Here is a 14,646-nt window from a genome sequence, read left to right on the forward strand (position 1 = left end):
GGAATCATCGTGTTGAAGGGAAACCTGCACTCCAATGATTTGCCTTTTGATAAGACCCCTCTGGCCTCTGCACCGCATGTGCTGCAGGGAACAGAGGCGAGGCAGGAGCAATTCTCCATTCACTGGCTTCTCCTTCCCTCTTCCTCTCCCCCAGGTTTCCTTCGCCCACTTGAACAAGGTCCCCCGCACACCTGGGTCCATGCCTGTGACCTGGACCCCCCCGGGCATCCCCAGAGCCCTGCCCTGGGCCAACCAGAGCTTGGCCCGCGAGTTCGTCCTGCTGGGCTTCACTCACGTACCTGCACTGAGGCCAGCTGCTCGCCTCGCTCTTCCTGGCCATGTTCCTGCTCACGCTTCTGGGCAACGCACTCATCGTGCTGCTGACCAGCCTGGACTCGGCCCTGCGCGCGCCCATGTACTTCTTCCTGCGCCAGCTGGCCCTCGTGGAGATCTGCTTCTCACTGGACATAGTGCCCCGGCTGCTGATGACCCTGCTACGGCCGGGGCGGGGTGTGTCACCTGCGGGCTGTGCCCTGCAGCTGCTGCTGGTGCTGTCGTGTGTCACATCTGAGTGCTTCCTCCTGACTGCCATGGCCTGGGACCGCTACGTGGCCATCTGTAGGCCCCTGCGCTATGGAGCCATCATGAGCGCAAGGCTGTGCCACCTGCTAGTTGCCGCTTGCTGGCTGGCGGGAGTCCCTGTGTCGCTGGTCTTTACCCTCTGGCTGTTCCACTTCCCTTTCTGTGGGCCGCATAGTATCCACCACTTCTTCTGTGACATTGCTCCTCTCCTGAGCCTGGTGTGTGCGGACACCAGGGTCTTCGAGACCAATGTGTTGGTGGCCACGGTGTTGGTTATGATTGTTCCTTTCTGTCTGATAGCCACATCCTACACCAAGATTCTGACCACAGTCCTACGGATGCCATCAGCCACTGGGCGCCACAAGGCCCTGTCCACATGTGCCTCCCACCTTATCGTGGTGACTCTGTTTTACAGCACAACGGGGGTCATCCACTTGCAACCCAAGGCCAGCTACTCCCCAGAGAGCAAGCAGGTGGTGTCCCTGTCCTACACCCTGGTGACTCCCATGCTCAACCCTCTCATCTACAGCCTGCAGAACAAGGAGGTGAAGGCTGCCTTGGGGCGAGTGTGTGTTCAAAGAAGAGTGACTCATATTCCATGACCTCTCCATGACTGCAGAACCATTTATCCAACTACCGGCTGGACAGTGCTACCAGAGTGGTCCATAGGCATCTCAATGTGCATCAAACTGAACTTTTCTGATGTGTCTTTGTTCCAGCAATGACACATCTCCCTAATGGCTATCTTTAATCCAGCTGTCATTCCTGCATGCTCAGTTTGTTGAGTATGATAAGGTTCTGTTTCTATTAGTGGAGCATGGGCTGGATCCGTCTTCAAAAGGGTGGTAATAGCACAGTTCCTGTGGAAGTAGCATTGCCAGCATTAGCAAATAAAAACACGAGAAGTCCAGTTAAATTTCAATGTCAGATAAACAAGAAATTGATTTGAGTATGAATACATCCCATGTGATATTTTTTTGCCGTTATTTCTGAGTATAAGTATGTCCCAAATATCATGTGGGACATACTTATACTTAGAAATAATTTGTTTATCTGAAGTTAAAATTTAACTGTGTGTCCTTCATTTTTTCTGGCAACTGTACATGGAGGTTGTATTGGTTTTCTATGGCTGTTGTAACAAATTGCCACAAACTCAATGACTTAAAGCAACACAAATATATTACCTTGCAGTTCTGGAGGTCAGAAGTCTGACGTGGATTAAAATCTAGTTGTTGGCAGGGCTGCATTCATTTCTGGAGTCTGTAGTAAAATATATCAATTTCCTTATTTTTTGCAGCATCTACAGGCCACCCACGTTCCTTGGTTCATGACCCCTTTCTCCATTTCCAAAGCCAGCAATGGTGGGTTGAGTTCTTCTCACGTTCCATCACTCTTACCCCTTCTGCCTCCCTCTCTTACTTTTAAGGGCCCTTGTGATCACACCAAGCCCACCTAAATAATCCAGGGTAATCTCTCCATCTCAAGATTCTTAATTTAATCTATCTGCAAAGTCTCTTTGCCATGTAAGGCAACATTTTCAGAAACTGTGGATATTAGGACATGGACATCAGGCAGGGTGTGTGTGTGTGTGTGTGTGTGTGTGTGTATTATTCTATCTACTATACCTGCCAACTTGAGGGCCTGCCTTGTAGTGAAATCAACTCTGAAAAAATTTGAGCTGATAGTATAAAGAGATGATATTGCTTGAGCACCTGGATCCGGCCATTCTTCAGGCTAGATCTATTCCTGGGCTGCTAGTTCCATTGCATGAGCCAACAAAATTCTTTTTTGTGATCAAGCTCAGGTTGTAGTTTGTGACTAGGCTTGACCTATGAAGCAAATTCACTGTGCATAGGTCATCACGTTGCTTGAGTCTGGTCAGACAGACACCCCCACCCCTACCCCAACACACACACAGCAAGTTATGTGAAGTGGGTTTATTATTTAACAGATAGGCAACAGGAAACAACAGAAGTCTTGGATTCATTGAGAGCTGGTCCCCCAAGACTCAGGGGAGCTGCCTGGGGTGAATGGAATCTTGTCTGCACATGACCCACTTGCACTGCAGATGAGGGACCCTGGAAAGCAAACCAGTCTGGGTTTTGTATCCTGGGGCACACGCGACAAGCTGGGCCAAAGCCTTGATGGAAATCTTGTTTCTAGGGGGGTTAGGCTGTTCTGGCCAGCCCCCACCCCATCTTAGGATGTTGCATTTCTAGCACATTCTACAGTTATTCTTGAGAACTACAGGAGAAAAATGGGGAAGAACTGGATTGTTGTAAGACCACCCAGAAATCTGTTCCACATGGCCAATAAGTGTCTCATGATTTTTGTGGGAATGACTAGAAAATATGCCCTCTTTCCTAATTTATGTAAATTTGAGATCAGGGATGAAATGGCTGTTCATCTTCTTGTCACCATATTTAGTCTGAGAAAGGGACTAACATGTAACAAGTAAAATTGAAGGAGAGAAATCTAGCCCTAAGAATAATGCTGAGTCCCTGGATCTAGCCATACCTGAAGGCAGTGCTACACCTTGGGTTTTTCAACTACATAAGCCAAAAAATTTCTTTTTTTCTTAGGGGTGAGAAACCATTAATGTTGGTTGGATTTCAAGAATATGCTGAGCCCCTGGATCTAGCCATACCTGAAGGCAGTGCTACACCTTGGGTTTTTCAACTGCATAAGCCAAAAAATTTCTTTTTTTCTTAGGGGTGAGAAACCATTAATGTTGGTTGGATTTCTGTCACTTGCAACACAAAGAAACCCGATCAATTCAGCTGTGTGTTTTTTTTCTCCTATGAATGTCTGCAGTCCTTCACCTGTATTTATCATAGGACATATTACATTTTCCTTGTATTTAGCAAGTGCCTTGCCTCCCTCAGCTGTCTATTTATTTAACTATTCCTCTATTGCTTCTTATACATTTTTGCTGATTTAAAATTGTCATTAACATTCTGGCACAATAGGCTTTGCGTATAGTTATTGTTTCATTCACAAGATTGATTCTCAGAAGGGAATTGTGGAATCAAAGAATATGAAGGAGTAATTTCCACCAGAGGCTGGGACACGGCCTCAGATTTTGTCTGCACTTTTAGTATCTTGTTGTGTTATTGCAATTATTTTTCCAGATCTAGTTTCACCAACAGCTTGGGTAAGAGTTAGATTTATGTCCTTTTCGTTTTCTGCTCCAGCCATGTTGACCATTTTTTGGTTCCTCTCATGTTTCATGCTTTCTCTACCACAGGGCATTTTCACGTACTGTTACTCCTATCCTCACCACCTTTGCCTGGTGTTATGGGTTGAATTGTATCTCCTCATTTATATGTTAAAATCCCTGCCCCAAGTAACTCAGAATGTGACTCTATTTGGAGATGGGGTCTTTAAAGAGGCAATTAAGTCAAAAATGAGGTCATTAGGGTTGGTCTTGATCCAATATAACTGGTGTCCTTATAAGAAGAGAGGAAAGATGATGTAAGTACACAGGGATGAGAAAGTCACCTACAAGCCAAGGAGAGAAGTCTCAAAAGTAACCAACCCTGCCCACACCTTGATTTCAGACTTCCAGCATGCGGAACTGTGAGAAAATCACTTTCTGTCTTTTAAGCTATGTCATCTTTGGCACTTTGTTGCAGCAGCCCTAGTAAACTAATATTCCCGGTTACCACCTACTCCCCCTTGAGATCTCAGTTCAAGAATTTTCCCACAGGCAAACCATCCCAAGTACCCTAAATAAAATCTATCTCAAGTGTGCAGATTTATGTCCTTTTCATTTTCTGCTCCAGCCATGTTGACCATTTTTTGGTTCCTCTCATGTTTCATGCTTTCTCTACCACAGGGCATTTTCACGTACTGTTACTTCTATCCTCACCACCTTTGCCTGGTGTTATGGGTTGAATTGTATCTCCTCATTTATATGTTAAAATCCCTGCCCCAAGTAACTCAGAATGTGACTCTATTTGGAGATGGGGTCTTTAAAGAGGCAATTAAGTCAAAAATGAGGTCATTAGGGTTGGTCTTGATCCAATATAACTGGTGTCCTTATAAGAAGAGAGGAAAGATGATGTAAGTACACAGGGATGAGAAAGTCACCTACAAGCCAAGGAGAGAAGTCTCAAAAGTAACCAACCCTGCCCACACCTTGATTTCAGACTTCCAGCATGCGGAACTGTGAGAAAATCACTTTCTGTCTTTTAAGCTATGTCATCTTTGGCACTTTGTTGCAGCAGCCCTAGTAAACTAATATACCCGGTTACCACCTACTCCCCCTTGAGATCTCAGTTCAAGAACTTTCCCACAGGCAAACCATCCCAAGTACCCTAAATAAAATCTATCTCAAGTGTGTGTAGCTTCACATCCCCCTCCTTCCCAGCACTCTCCCCACTGCAATTTTACTTGTATCTGTGTCATATCTTCACTCATGTCTGCCATTCCCACTAACTCCAAGTTGACCGTGTCTTCTTATACTCACTATTTTATCCTCAGCACCTGGCACCATGTCACTCAATAAATGTTTACATAAAGAATGAGCAATGAATGAATATACATATATGTTTCTCAGGACTCTGTCTCTTTGAGAGGCCTGAGGTCTCCTTCTGAGATATACCTATTGCTCACTTCCCCTTCTCCTCCTGGCCAATAGCTCTTCTAGTTCTCTTTACTTATTTATTTTTTTGAAGGAGATATCACTTCTTATACTAGCTGTTTCGGTTGGCGTTGACCCTGCTCAGAAGCCACTTAGTGTATGTGATCTCCATGAGCAATTTTTGTTTCTGAGTTTGCAATAGGACTCAAGGTCAGTTCAATCAAAATAAATTTCAAGATTTGTGTTCGTCCTACTGGGGCAAGATGAATTCTCTTTCTGTGGCACTCGATACTGGTGAGATACAGGTTTGAATCTCCCAAGAGGCCCACAGAAGAATATCTACAATAAAACCCATAGAGAGGCAAGAAGATTCACGAGATGGAGAAAGACACTGGATCATGATGTTATTGTTCATCTGGGTTTCCTGTGCCATATTACTTCAGATGTTGAATTCAATAGTCAATAAATTCCAATTTTTATCCTAATCAATTTAAGTTTGATTTTTTCCACTTGCAACTGAAAGAGCCTTTCCAAGATATCAGAGAAGCTGTCAGAGTCCTAAATTCAGTCCATGCCTGTCTCATCCTCTTCCCTGAGCCACAACCCATGGCCTTTGGTCAGATGAGCACATACAGAGCTTGGAGTTCATGTCAGTTCTTCAGATCCATTTCCTGCTGCTGAGAGTCATGCTTGTCCCACCCCATACTCCTCTCAGAATAACAGTCTGCTTTCCTTCCTTCCTTCCTTCCTTCCTTCCTTCCTTCCTTCCTTCCTTCCTTCCTTCCTTCCTTCCTTCCTTTTTACCTCCCTTCTTCCCTCCCTTTTTCCTTTCCTCCTTCTTCCCTTTCCTTCCCTTTTCTTTCCTTCAAATACTTATGTAGTAGTACAGTGCTGAGTTCCATGCATAAAAGAGGAATAAAATAATGTCTTGTCTTCAAGGATCTCATAGTGCAATACAGAATTGCTTGTCTGATAGTACTCCATTAAGTTGTCTTAGTCAGTTTGTACATGATATATAACAAAATACCACAGATGGGGTGGCTTAAGTAACAGACACTTATTTATCACAGTTCTGGAGGCTGAGAACTTCACGATCAAGGTGTCAGTAGATTTGGTTTCTGGTGAAGACCTGCTTCCTGTTTTGCAGACAGTCACTTTTTTGCTATGACTCCACATGGTGAAGAGAGAGATCTCGTTTCTCTTTCTCTCTTTATATGGGCATTAATCTCATCATTAGGGCCCTACCCTCATGATCTAATCTAACCTTAATTACCTCCCAAAGGCCCCACCTCCAAAAACAATCCCACTGGGGATTGAGGGCTTCAACATATGAATTTGGGGGTGGGAGGAAGGAAGAGACACAGATGTTCAGTCCATAGAGTGAGTCTTTATTAGGAATATTTCCTTTTCTCATTCACTATTGATAAGAAGATACATGTAAAAGAACTTCTAAGGAACAATTTGGCAGTTTATGTCAACAGTTATATTGTATATCTCTTTTGATCCAAAAATGTTACTTCTAAACTTTTACCTTAAAAATATATTTCCATAGACATATAAGGATACTTGTACACGAATTTGCATTTCAAAATTGCTTAAAATGGCAAAGATGTGAAACAACCAAAATTTATAATACTAGAACTGATAAATTGCGGTACATAATGCACCATAGAATACTATATAACCTTTAAAATGATCAGGGAGGCCTATATATACTGATATAGTAAAATGAATCATGATATAGGCTTAAACAAATAAATAATACATGAATATGCATACATAGTATATCATTTATGAAAAACAAATATATATATGTATTATATATATTTGTTTGCAGAGTAATTTCTGGAAAGATATCTAACAGTTGTTTCCTATTTAATATCTGGATATTTGGTTTAAAATGGGAAAGGGAATATTTATTTCTATCAGATTTAAATTTCTTACAAAAAGCAAATATTTCTTTCATAATTGCAACAATTATGATAAAACTCCCTCCAAGTAGGTTGCTCCCCACCCCCCCCCCATTTTTATTTTGGTAGAAAACTCATGCAAAACCCTTAATTACTAAAGTAGGAAGATGTTGGTGATATTTAACACAAAATATCCAGCTAGAGGAGAAACATTTTCTCACAACTAGTATCTGGCACAGTCAGGATTTTAACCTGACTCTTCCTGCAAAGCCCTCACTCTTATAGTTGCCTTATTTATATATGGTTTGCCTTATATTCATTTCCTTGCCCCAACTTGCTGAGCTGAGCTTCTTTGGATAGAAACAGCCACCATAGTTACTCTCAGCAGAGCATATCAGTTACTGGAAGACATTCTCATGCCCATGTACTCTAACTAGTCCAAGACATCCAACTAGCCCCAGGCAACATTGAGAAAAAGGGGATTTGTGGTCACAAAAGAACTGAAAGATTGATCTTAAAGAGATCTTTGTATACCCATGTTCATAGCAGCGTAATTCATGATAGTTAAAAGGTGCAAGCAGGGCCGGCCCCGTGGCTCACTAGGGAGAGTGTGGCGCTCATAACGCCGAGGCTGCAGGTTCGGATCCTATATAGGGATGGCTGGTGCGCTCACTGGCTGAGCGTGGTGCAGACCACACCGTGCTGAGGGTTGCGATCCCCTTACTGGTCAGGGAAAAAAAAAAAATAAAGAAAGAAAGAAAGAAAGAAAGAAAAGAAAAAAAGTAAAAGGTGGAAGCAACCCAAGTGTCCATTGATATATGAATGGACATGCAAAACATGCTATATCCACACAATAGAACATTATTCAGCCTTAAAAAGGAAGGAAATTCTGAGATATCCTACAACACGCATAAACCTTGAACATTATGCTAAGTGAAATATTCTAGTCACAAAAAGAAAAACAGCATATGATTCCATTTGTATGAGGTACTTGAGTAGTCAAATTTATTCAGTAGTTGACACAAAAGAAAAATAGTGCTTGTCAGGGGTTAAGAGAAGAGGAGAATGGATAGTTATTGTTCACTGGGCACAGAGTTTCAGTTGTGCAAGATGAAAAGAATCTTGGAGACAGACGGTGGTCATGGTTGCAGAACAATATGAATATACTAATGCCACTGGACCTTTCACTTAAAAATAGTTAAGATGATAAATTTATGTGTATTTTACCACACTGACAAAAAAACCCCAAGGGAGGTAGAGCAAGATGGCTAACTGGAAGTTCCCACTGCCCTTGTCTCCCACAAAGACAAAACAACGAATATTCAACTATGCTTGGATGAAAATAACTAAAGGAGAGCACTGGAACACATTAAAGGAGTAGCAGAGACATTGGTGAGCATGGAAACTCAAGGTAGCCACATAGAGGACTGCAAAAAATAACTGGCCTCCACCACCACATCCTGCAGCAGGAAGCAGCAAGGATACTGGAGGAGTTTCTGCCTGCAGGGTTTGGGGGTGGTGGTAAGTGAACACAGCACTGTGGAGCTGGCCAAGCCATGGGATCCATGCAACCCTTATGGACCACATGTCCAGTGTGGGAAGTTGCTGGGAGCCCATGCGACTGCATTCATCCAGGGAAGGAGTTTATTCTGAGCCACCCCTATGCTCCAGGTACCAGGCTGCTGCAGCAGTCACCATTTGGGGATCAGGGAAAACACTTGAGTTCATTTTGCCTTGTGACCCAATAGCCCCAGTATTTCCACAGCCCTGAGGCACCATCATTGTGCCAGGTTGCTGGTACCTAAGCCCACTCAGTGCCCCATACCCTGGGAACAGGCAGTCCAATGCAGTGAGGGGGTCACCCTCAGGACAGAGAGGGTCAGTGCATATACTTTCCAGAGCCAGAAGGTGAACTGATCAGGGCCTTCTGCCACTTATGGCAGCTCTGATCTCTTCAGTGAAGCTCCTGCTCACAGCCACACTGAATGCCTACATGGCTCCAGAGGACCCACACAGACATGCACACACCAGCAGGGGGCTTCTGGAGGCACCACACACCTGTGTCTGGGGCACAGACCACCACCACCCAAGCAAGGGGGCTGAAGAAGGACCCAAAATATCTCTTAAGGGCACAAGGGTATGCACTTTGGGGAGACTGAGAGCCAGTCAATCAGGGCCTTCTGCCACTGCTGGTAGTGCTCCCTTCAGTGAAGTGTTTGTGCACCTCATAACAGCACTGAGACCCTCCCTGGTTCCAGCAGTCTTTCTTAGACCCAGAACTCCAGTGGGGAAATTGTGGAGGGCCTGAACTCACAACTTGGGGGCACACAGCCCCATCCACAGCTTTAGTGAGCCCACTCAGGCCTTCCAGCTGGGAGGCTGCAGATCAACCCAGCATCTCTCTTCAGTGAACGTGGGACTGCCCACAGCCCCAATGACCTCAGACATGGCAGCTTTGATCCAGCTGAGGAGATTACCAAGTAACCAAGTTCCTTTCTTGGGGCCACAGTCACCTGCCTACAACTGCAGTGACCTTACTTAGAGTGGCCTACTTCATCTAAGCAGCTACAGAGAGCCCTAGCATCTCACTTGGAGGCATAAGGTCTTGCCTATTACCTTAGAGATCTTATCCATAGGGGCCACTCCAGCTGAGAAGTTGCAGAGCAACCCAGCATTTCTCTTGGTGGAAAAGAGACCCACCCCAAACTGTTACAACCTTGCCCAGAGTATCTCACTCCAACAGTGATGCTGCAGAGCAACCCAGTATCCCCTTTGAGGGCACAGGGCCCCACACATAAACTCAGTGACCTCATACAGAGCAGCCCACTTCAACAGTGAAGCTGCAGAGCACTCCAGCATCTCTCTTGGGGGAACAAGGTCCCACCCACAACCCTAGTGACCTTGCTCACTGTCATCCACTTCAGCTGCAGAGTGCCCCAATGCTTCTTTTGTGTGTTCAGGGCCCATCCCAGAGCCCCAGTGACTCTGCTGTGTCACCCACTATAGTTGAGGAGCTGGTGAGCACCTTACTGTCTCCCTCAAAGTCCAAGGTTCTAATTAAGACCCCAGAAATTCTTCCCAGGGTAACCCACTCCAGCTGAAGAACAGTAGAGCATCCCAATGCTTCTTCCAAGAGCTCAAGACCTTACCCATGACCCTGGTGACCCAGCCCAGTGTCATTTACTTCAGTGAGGAATTGACAAGTGCCCCAGCACCTAGGCCATGGATGTACTCACAGACTACTCTGACATCAAATACAGTTGAAGAAGTCACATGGAGGCTACACTACTGCATTTACCTGGAATCAAACCTTAAATGCCCTACACAACTGCCACTATAGAGCAAGTCTTTCCCCTCAAAAGCTAGTCAAGAGTGTTAGAAGCATCAGCTGCTCTACCAGATGCCCAGAGATTAATGTAGGGACACTAAAAATATGAAAAAAAAAAACAAGAAAATATAACACTCCAAAAGGAATACAATAATTCTCTAGTACCAGACCTCAAAGAAAAGGAAACCTATAAAATGCCTGAAAAGGAATTCCAAACAATAATCTTAAGGAAACTCAATGAGAAGCAAGAAAATACAGATAAACAACACAACTAAATGAGGGAAAAGCAATCCAGGATCTGAAGAACAAATTTAACAACAAGACAGATATCTTTAAAAAGAAGCAAGCAGAAATCCAGGAACTGAATAATTAATTCAATGAAATAAAAAATACAAGTGAGAGCTTAAGCAACTTGTTAGTGTAAGCAAAAGAAAGAATTTCTGAACTCGAAGACAGGCTTTTTGAAATAACCCAGGTAGACAAAAAGAAAAATGATTCTTTTTGAATGAAGAGAGCTTATGAGATCTATGGGATAGCCTTAAGAATACAAACATCCATATTATGGGTGTTCCAAAAGGGGAAGAGAAAGGAAAAGCCACTGAAATCTATTTAATGAAACAATACCTGAGAACTTTCCAAGTATTGGGAGAGATATAGACTGCAAGCCCCGTGACTGATGCCACCTGACTAGTCACCTTGCTGGCCCCTGGAAAGTTGCATGCCCTATCAGCAAGCCCCCAACTGATGGCACCACCTCACTAGCTGCCTTGCTGGCAGCAGCGCTCCCTGCACTGCCACAGACACCAGTATTGAATGAGTGGTCCGACAACCACTGCCACAGAAACTGCCACCTCTGCTACACCAGCAGCCACCTATGCTTTATAGGCAGACCTATAAGGGATAGACAAAAGGAGAGTCACCAGTGGAGCCCAGGGAAAGAGGTGAGTGAGCACAGACCCATGACCCAGTGACCCAACCCACAGGGGGAATTACACTGCTATGTGCGGTAGCACACCTAGAGGTGGGAGGTATGTGTGAAGCCCACTGGACTGCCTTCACCCAGGGAGAGACACATTCAGACCCCACTGAGGATACAGAAACCCAGGATACTCAAATAGAGTGAGGCAGAAAATTCCCAATCACTACCAACCCATCGCCCACCTGGGGAAGCAAGGTCCCAGAAGGAGCATCTGCCTGTAGGAAAGAAGAAAGAGAAAATCTTCCCAGGGTCACCCATTCAAGCTAAGGAGCACCAGTAGACCCCAGTGCACCCATCAGGGTCAGGGAAAGCTAGCCAGGGTGCCAACAGGCCTGCCCAACATCACCCACAACAGTCAAAGATTGACAGGGCATGAAAGCACTTCCCCCAAGAATTTGACAGCTCACCCACATCCTGGATGAAGAAACACAGTGTCACCAACCTCAGCAAGGAATTGCTAAGTGCCCCAGGGACCACATGTGAGACAACAAAGGCACTCACATGCAATTCCAACACTGAATTTGACTGAAGTACACACATATAGACTATAGTTCTGCATCTACCTGGAAGCAATACTAAAATACTCCACTCAATGGTCATTATAAAACACATCTACAACAGGAACTCCCTCTCCTCGAAGCCCACTCCAGAGTCCTAGAAAAAGCAACTGCTCTGCCAGATGAGTAGGCACCAATGCAGAGATACTAGAAATATGAAAAGACAACAACAGAAAAAATGTGACACGATGAAAGGAATTTAATTCTTCTCGAGTATCATACTGTATAGAGCAGGAAGTCCTTGACATGACTGAAAAGGAATCCCAAGCAGCAAACTTAAAAAACTCAATGAGATACAAGGAGACTCAGTTAGATAACATGATGAAATGAGAAAAAGTATCCAGGATCTGAAAGAGGAAATGAACAAGGAGATTAATGCCATAGAAAAGAATGTATCAGAGCTTCTGGAACTGAAGGATTCATTCAAAGAAATTAAAAACACAACTGAGAGTTTAAAAGGTCAGCTAGAGCAAGAAGAAGAAAGAATTTCTGATCTGGAAGGTGGTTTTTTTTAAATAACCCAGGTGGACAAAACAAGAAAGAAAGAAAGAGAAACAAAGAGAATTTTAAAAAATGAAGAAAATCTAAGAGAGCTAAAAGACAATCTGAAGCACACGAACATCTGAATCATGGGTGTTCCAGAAGAGGAGGAGAAAGGAAAAGGCATTGAAAACAAATTCAATGAAATAATAGTGGAAGAAGAAAAAACTCAAAGAACAAAAATTAGGAATGAAAATGGGGACATGACAACCAATACCACAGAAATACAAAGAATCATTAGAACTATTATGAACAACTATATAGCAACAAATTTGAAAACCTAGAGGAAATGGATAAATTTCTGGACACATACAAGTTACCAAGACTGAATAAAGAAGACATAGAAAAACTGAACAGACCAATAACATGCAATAAGATTGAATCAGTAATCAGCAGTCCCCCAACAAAGAAAAGCCCAGGACCAGACGGATTTACTGCTGAATTCTACCAACCCTTGAAAGAGGAATTAATGCTAATTCTCTTCAAACTATTCCAAAAAATTGAAACAGAGGCCATTCTTCCAAACTCATTCTATGAGGCCAGCATCACCCTGATAATTTATATGGAACAACAAAAAACCCCAAATAGCCAAAGCAATCCTGAGCAATAAAAGTACCTCTACACAGTAGAAGTCATATATGACAAGGCCACAGCTAACATCATCCTGATGTTGGCTCTGTTTGCAGATGACATGATCTTATATGTAGAAAAATCTAAAGACTCTACCAAAAAACCCTTGGAACTGCTAAACAAAATCAGTAAAGTTGGAGAGTACAAAATCATGTGCAGAAACCAGTAGTGTTTCTATACAGAAGCAATGAACTAGCAGAAAAATTGATCAAGAAAGCAAGCTCATTTATAATAGCTACCAAAAAAAAAAAAAATAGAATACCTAGGAATAAGTTTAACCAAGTAGGTGAAACAGGTTGCTACACTGAAAACTATAAAATCCTAATGAAAGAAATTAAAGAAGACATAAGGAAATGGAAAGATATTCCATATTCCTGGATTCTAAGAATTTATGTTGTGAAAATGTTCATATTACCCAAAGCAGTCTACAGATTCAATGAAATCCTGATCAAAATACCCATGACATTTTTCACAGAAACAGAAAAAAACCAATCCTAATGTTCATATGGAAAACAAAAGGCCTGGAATAGCTAAGGCAATCCTGGACAAACAGAATAAAGCTGGAGACATTGACTACCTGGCTTCCCAATATACTACAAAGTTGCAGTAATCAAAACAGCATGACACTGGCATAAAAACAGTCAAATGGACCAATGGAATGGAATAGAGAACCAAGAAATTAATCTGGGTGTGTACAACCAACTGATCTTCAACAAAGTCACTGACAACATACACTGGGGAAAGAACAGTCTTTTCAATGAATGGTGCTGGAAAAACTGGATATCCACGTGAAGAAGAATGAAACTGGACCCCTGTCTCAAACCATATACCAAAATCAAGTCAAAATAGATGAAATACTTAAATGTAAGACCTGAAACTATAAAACTTCTAGAAGAAAACACAGGGGAAATGCTTCAGGACATAGGACTGGGCAAAGACTTCATGAATAGGAAAGACCTCAAAAGCACAGGCAACAAAAGCAAAAATAATCAAATGAGATTATAACAAACTAAAAAGCCTCTGCACAGCAAGGGAAACCATCAACAGAGCAAAAAGACAATCTGCAGAATGGGAGGATATATTTGCAAACTATGCATCTGAAAAGGAATTAATATTCAGAATATACAAGGAACTCCAACAACTCAATAGTTCAAAAGAAAATCTGATAATCTGATTTAAAAATCGGCAAATGAGCTGAATAGACATTTCTCAAGAGAAGACATACAAATGGCCAACAGATATATGAAAACATGCTCAACATCACTAATCATTGGAGAAATGCAAATAGAAACCATCAAAATCACCAAAATCACCATGAGATATTATCTCACCCCAGTTAGAATGGCTATTATCAAAAAGACAGAAAATAATAAATGCTGGTGAGGATGCAGGAAATGTATATGCTAGTATATGCCTTATACACTGTGGGTAGGATTGTAAATTAGTACAGCCATTATGGAAAACAGTATGGAGATTTCTCAAACAACTATAGATAGAACTACTATACAATCCAGCAATCCCACCACTGGGTATAT

General features: G+C 42.9%; 1 protein-coding gene across 1 annotated transcript; it reads left to right on the top strand.

The window, feature by feature from the left end:
- The first annotated feature begins 199 nt into the window (after nt 1–199).
- Nucleotides 200–1,184, top strand: LOC103606076 (olfactory receptor 10A7-like). Its single transcript, XM_008590672.1, is given in 2 exon segments — nt 200–313; nt 315–1,184. Coding segments are annotated over 2 exon segments (984 nt in total).
- The last annotated feature ends 13,462 nt before the right edge of the window (nt 1,185–14,646 follow it).

This window comes from Galeopterus variegatus, unplaced genomic scaffold (genome assembly GCF_000696425.1).
Source record: "Galeopterus variegatus unplaced genomic scaffold, G_variegatus-3.0.2 Scaffold6266, whole genome shotgun sequence".
Classification (NCBI taxonomy): Eukaryota; Metazoa; Chordata; class Mammalia; order Dermoptera; family Cynocephalidae; genus Galeopterus; species Galeopterus variegatus.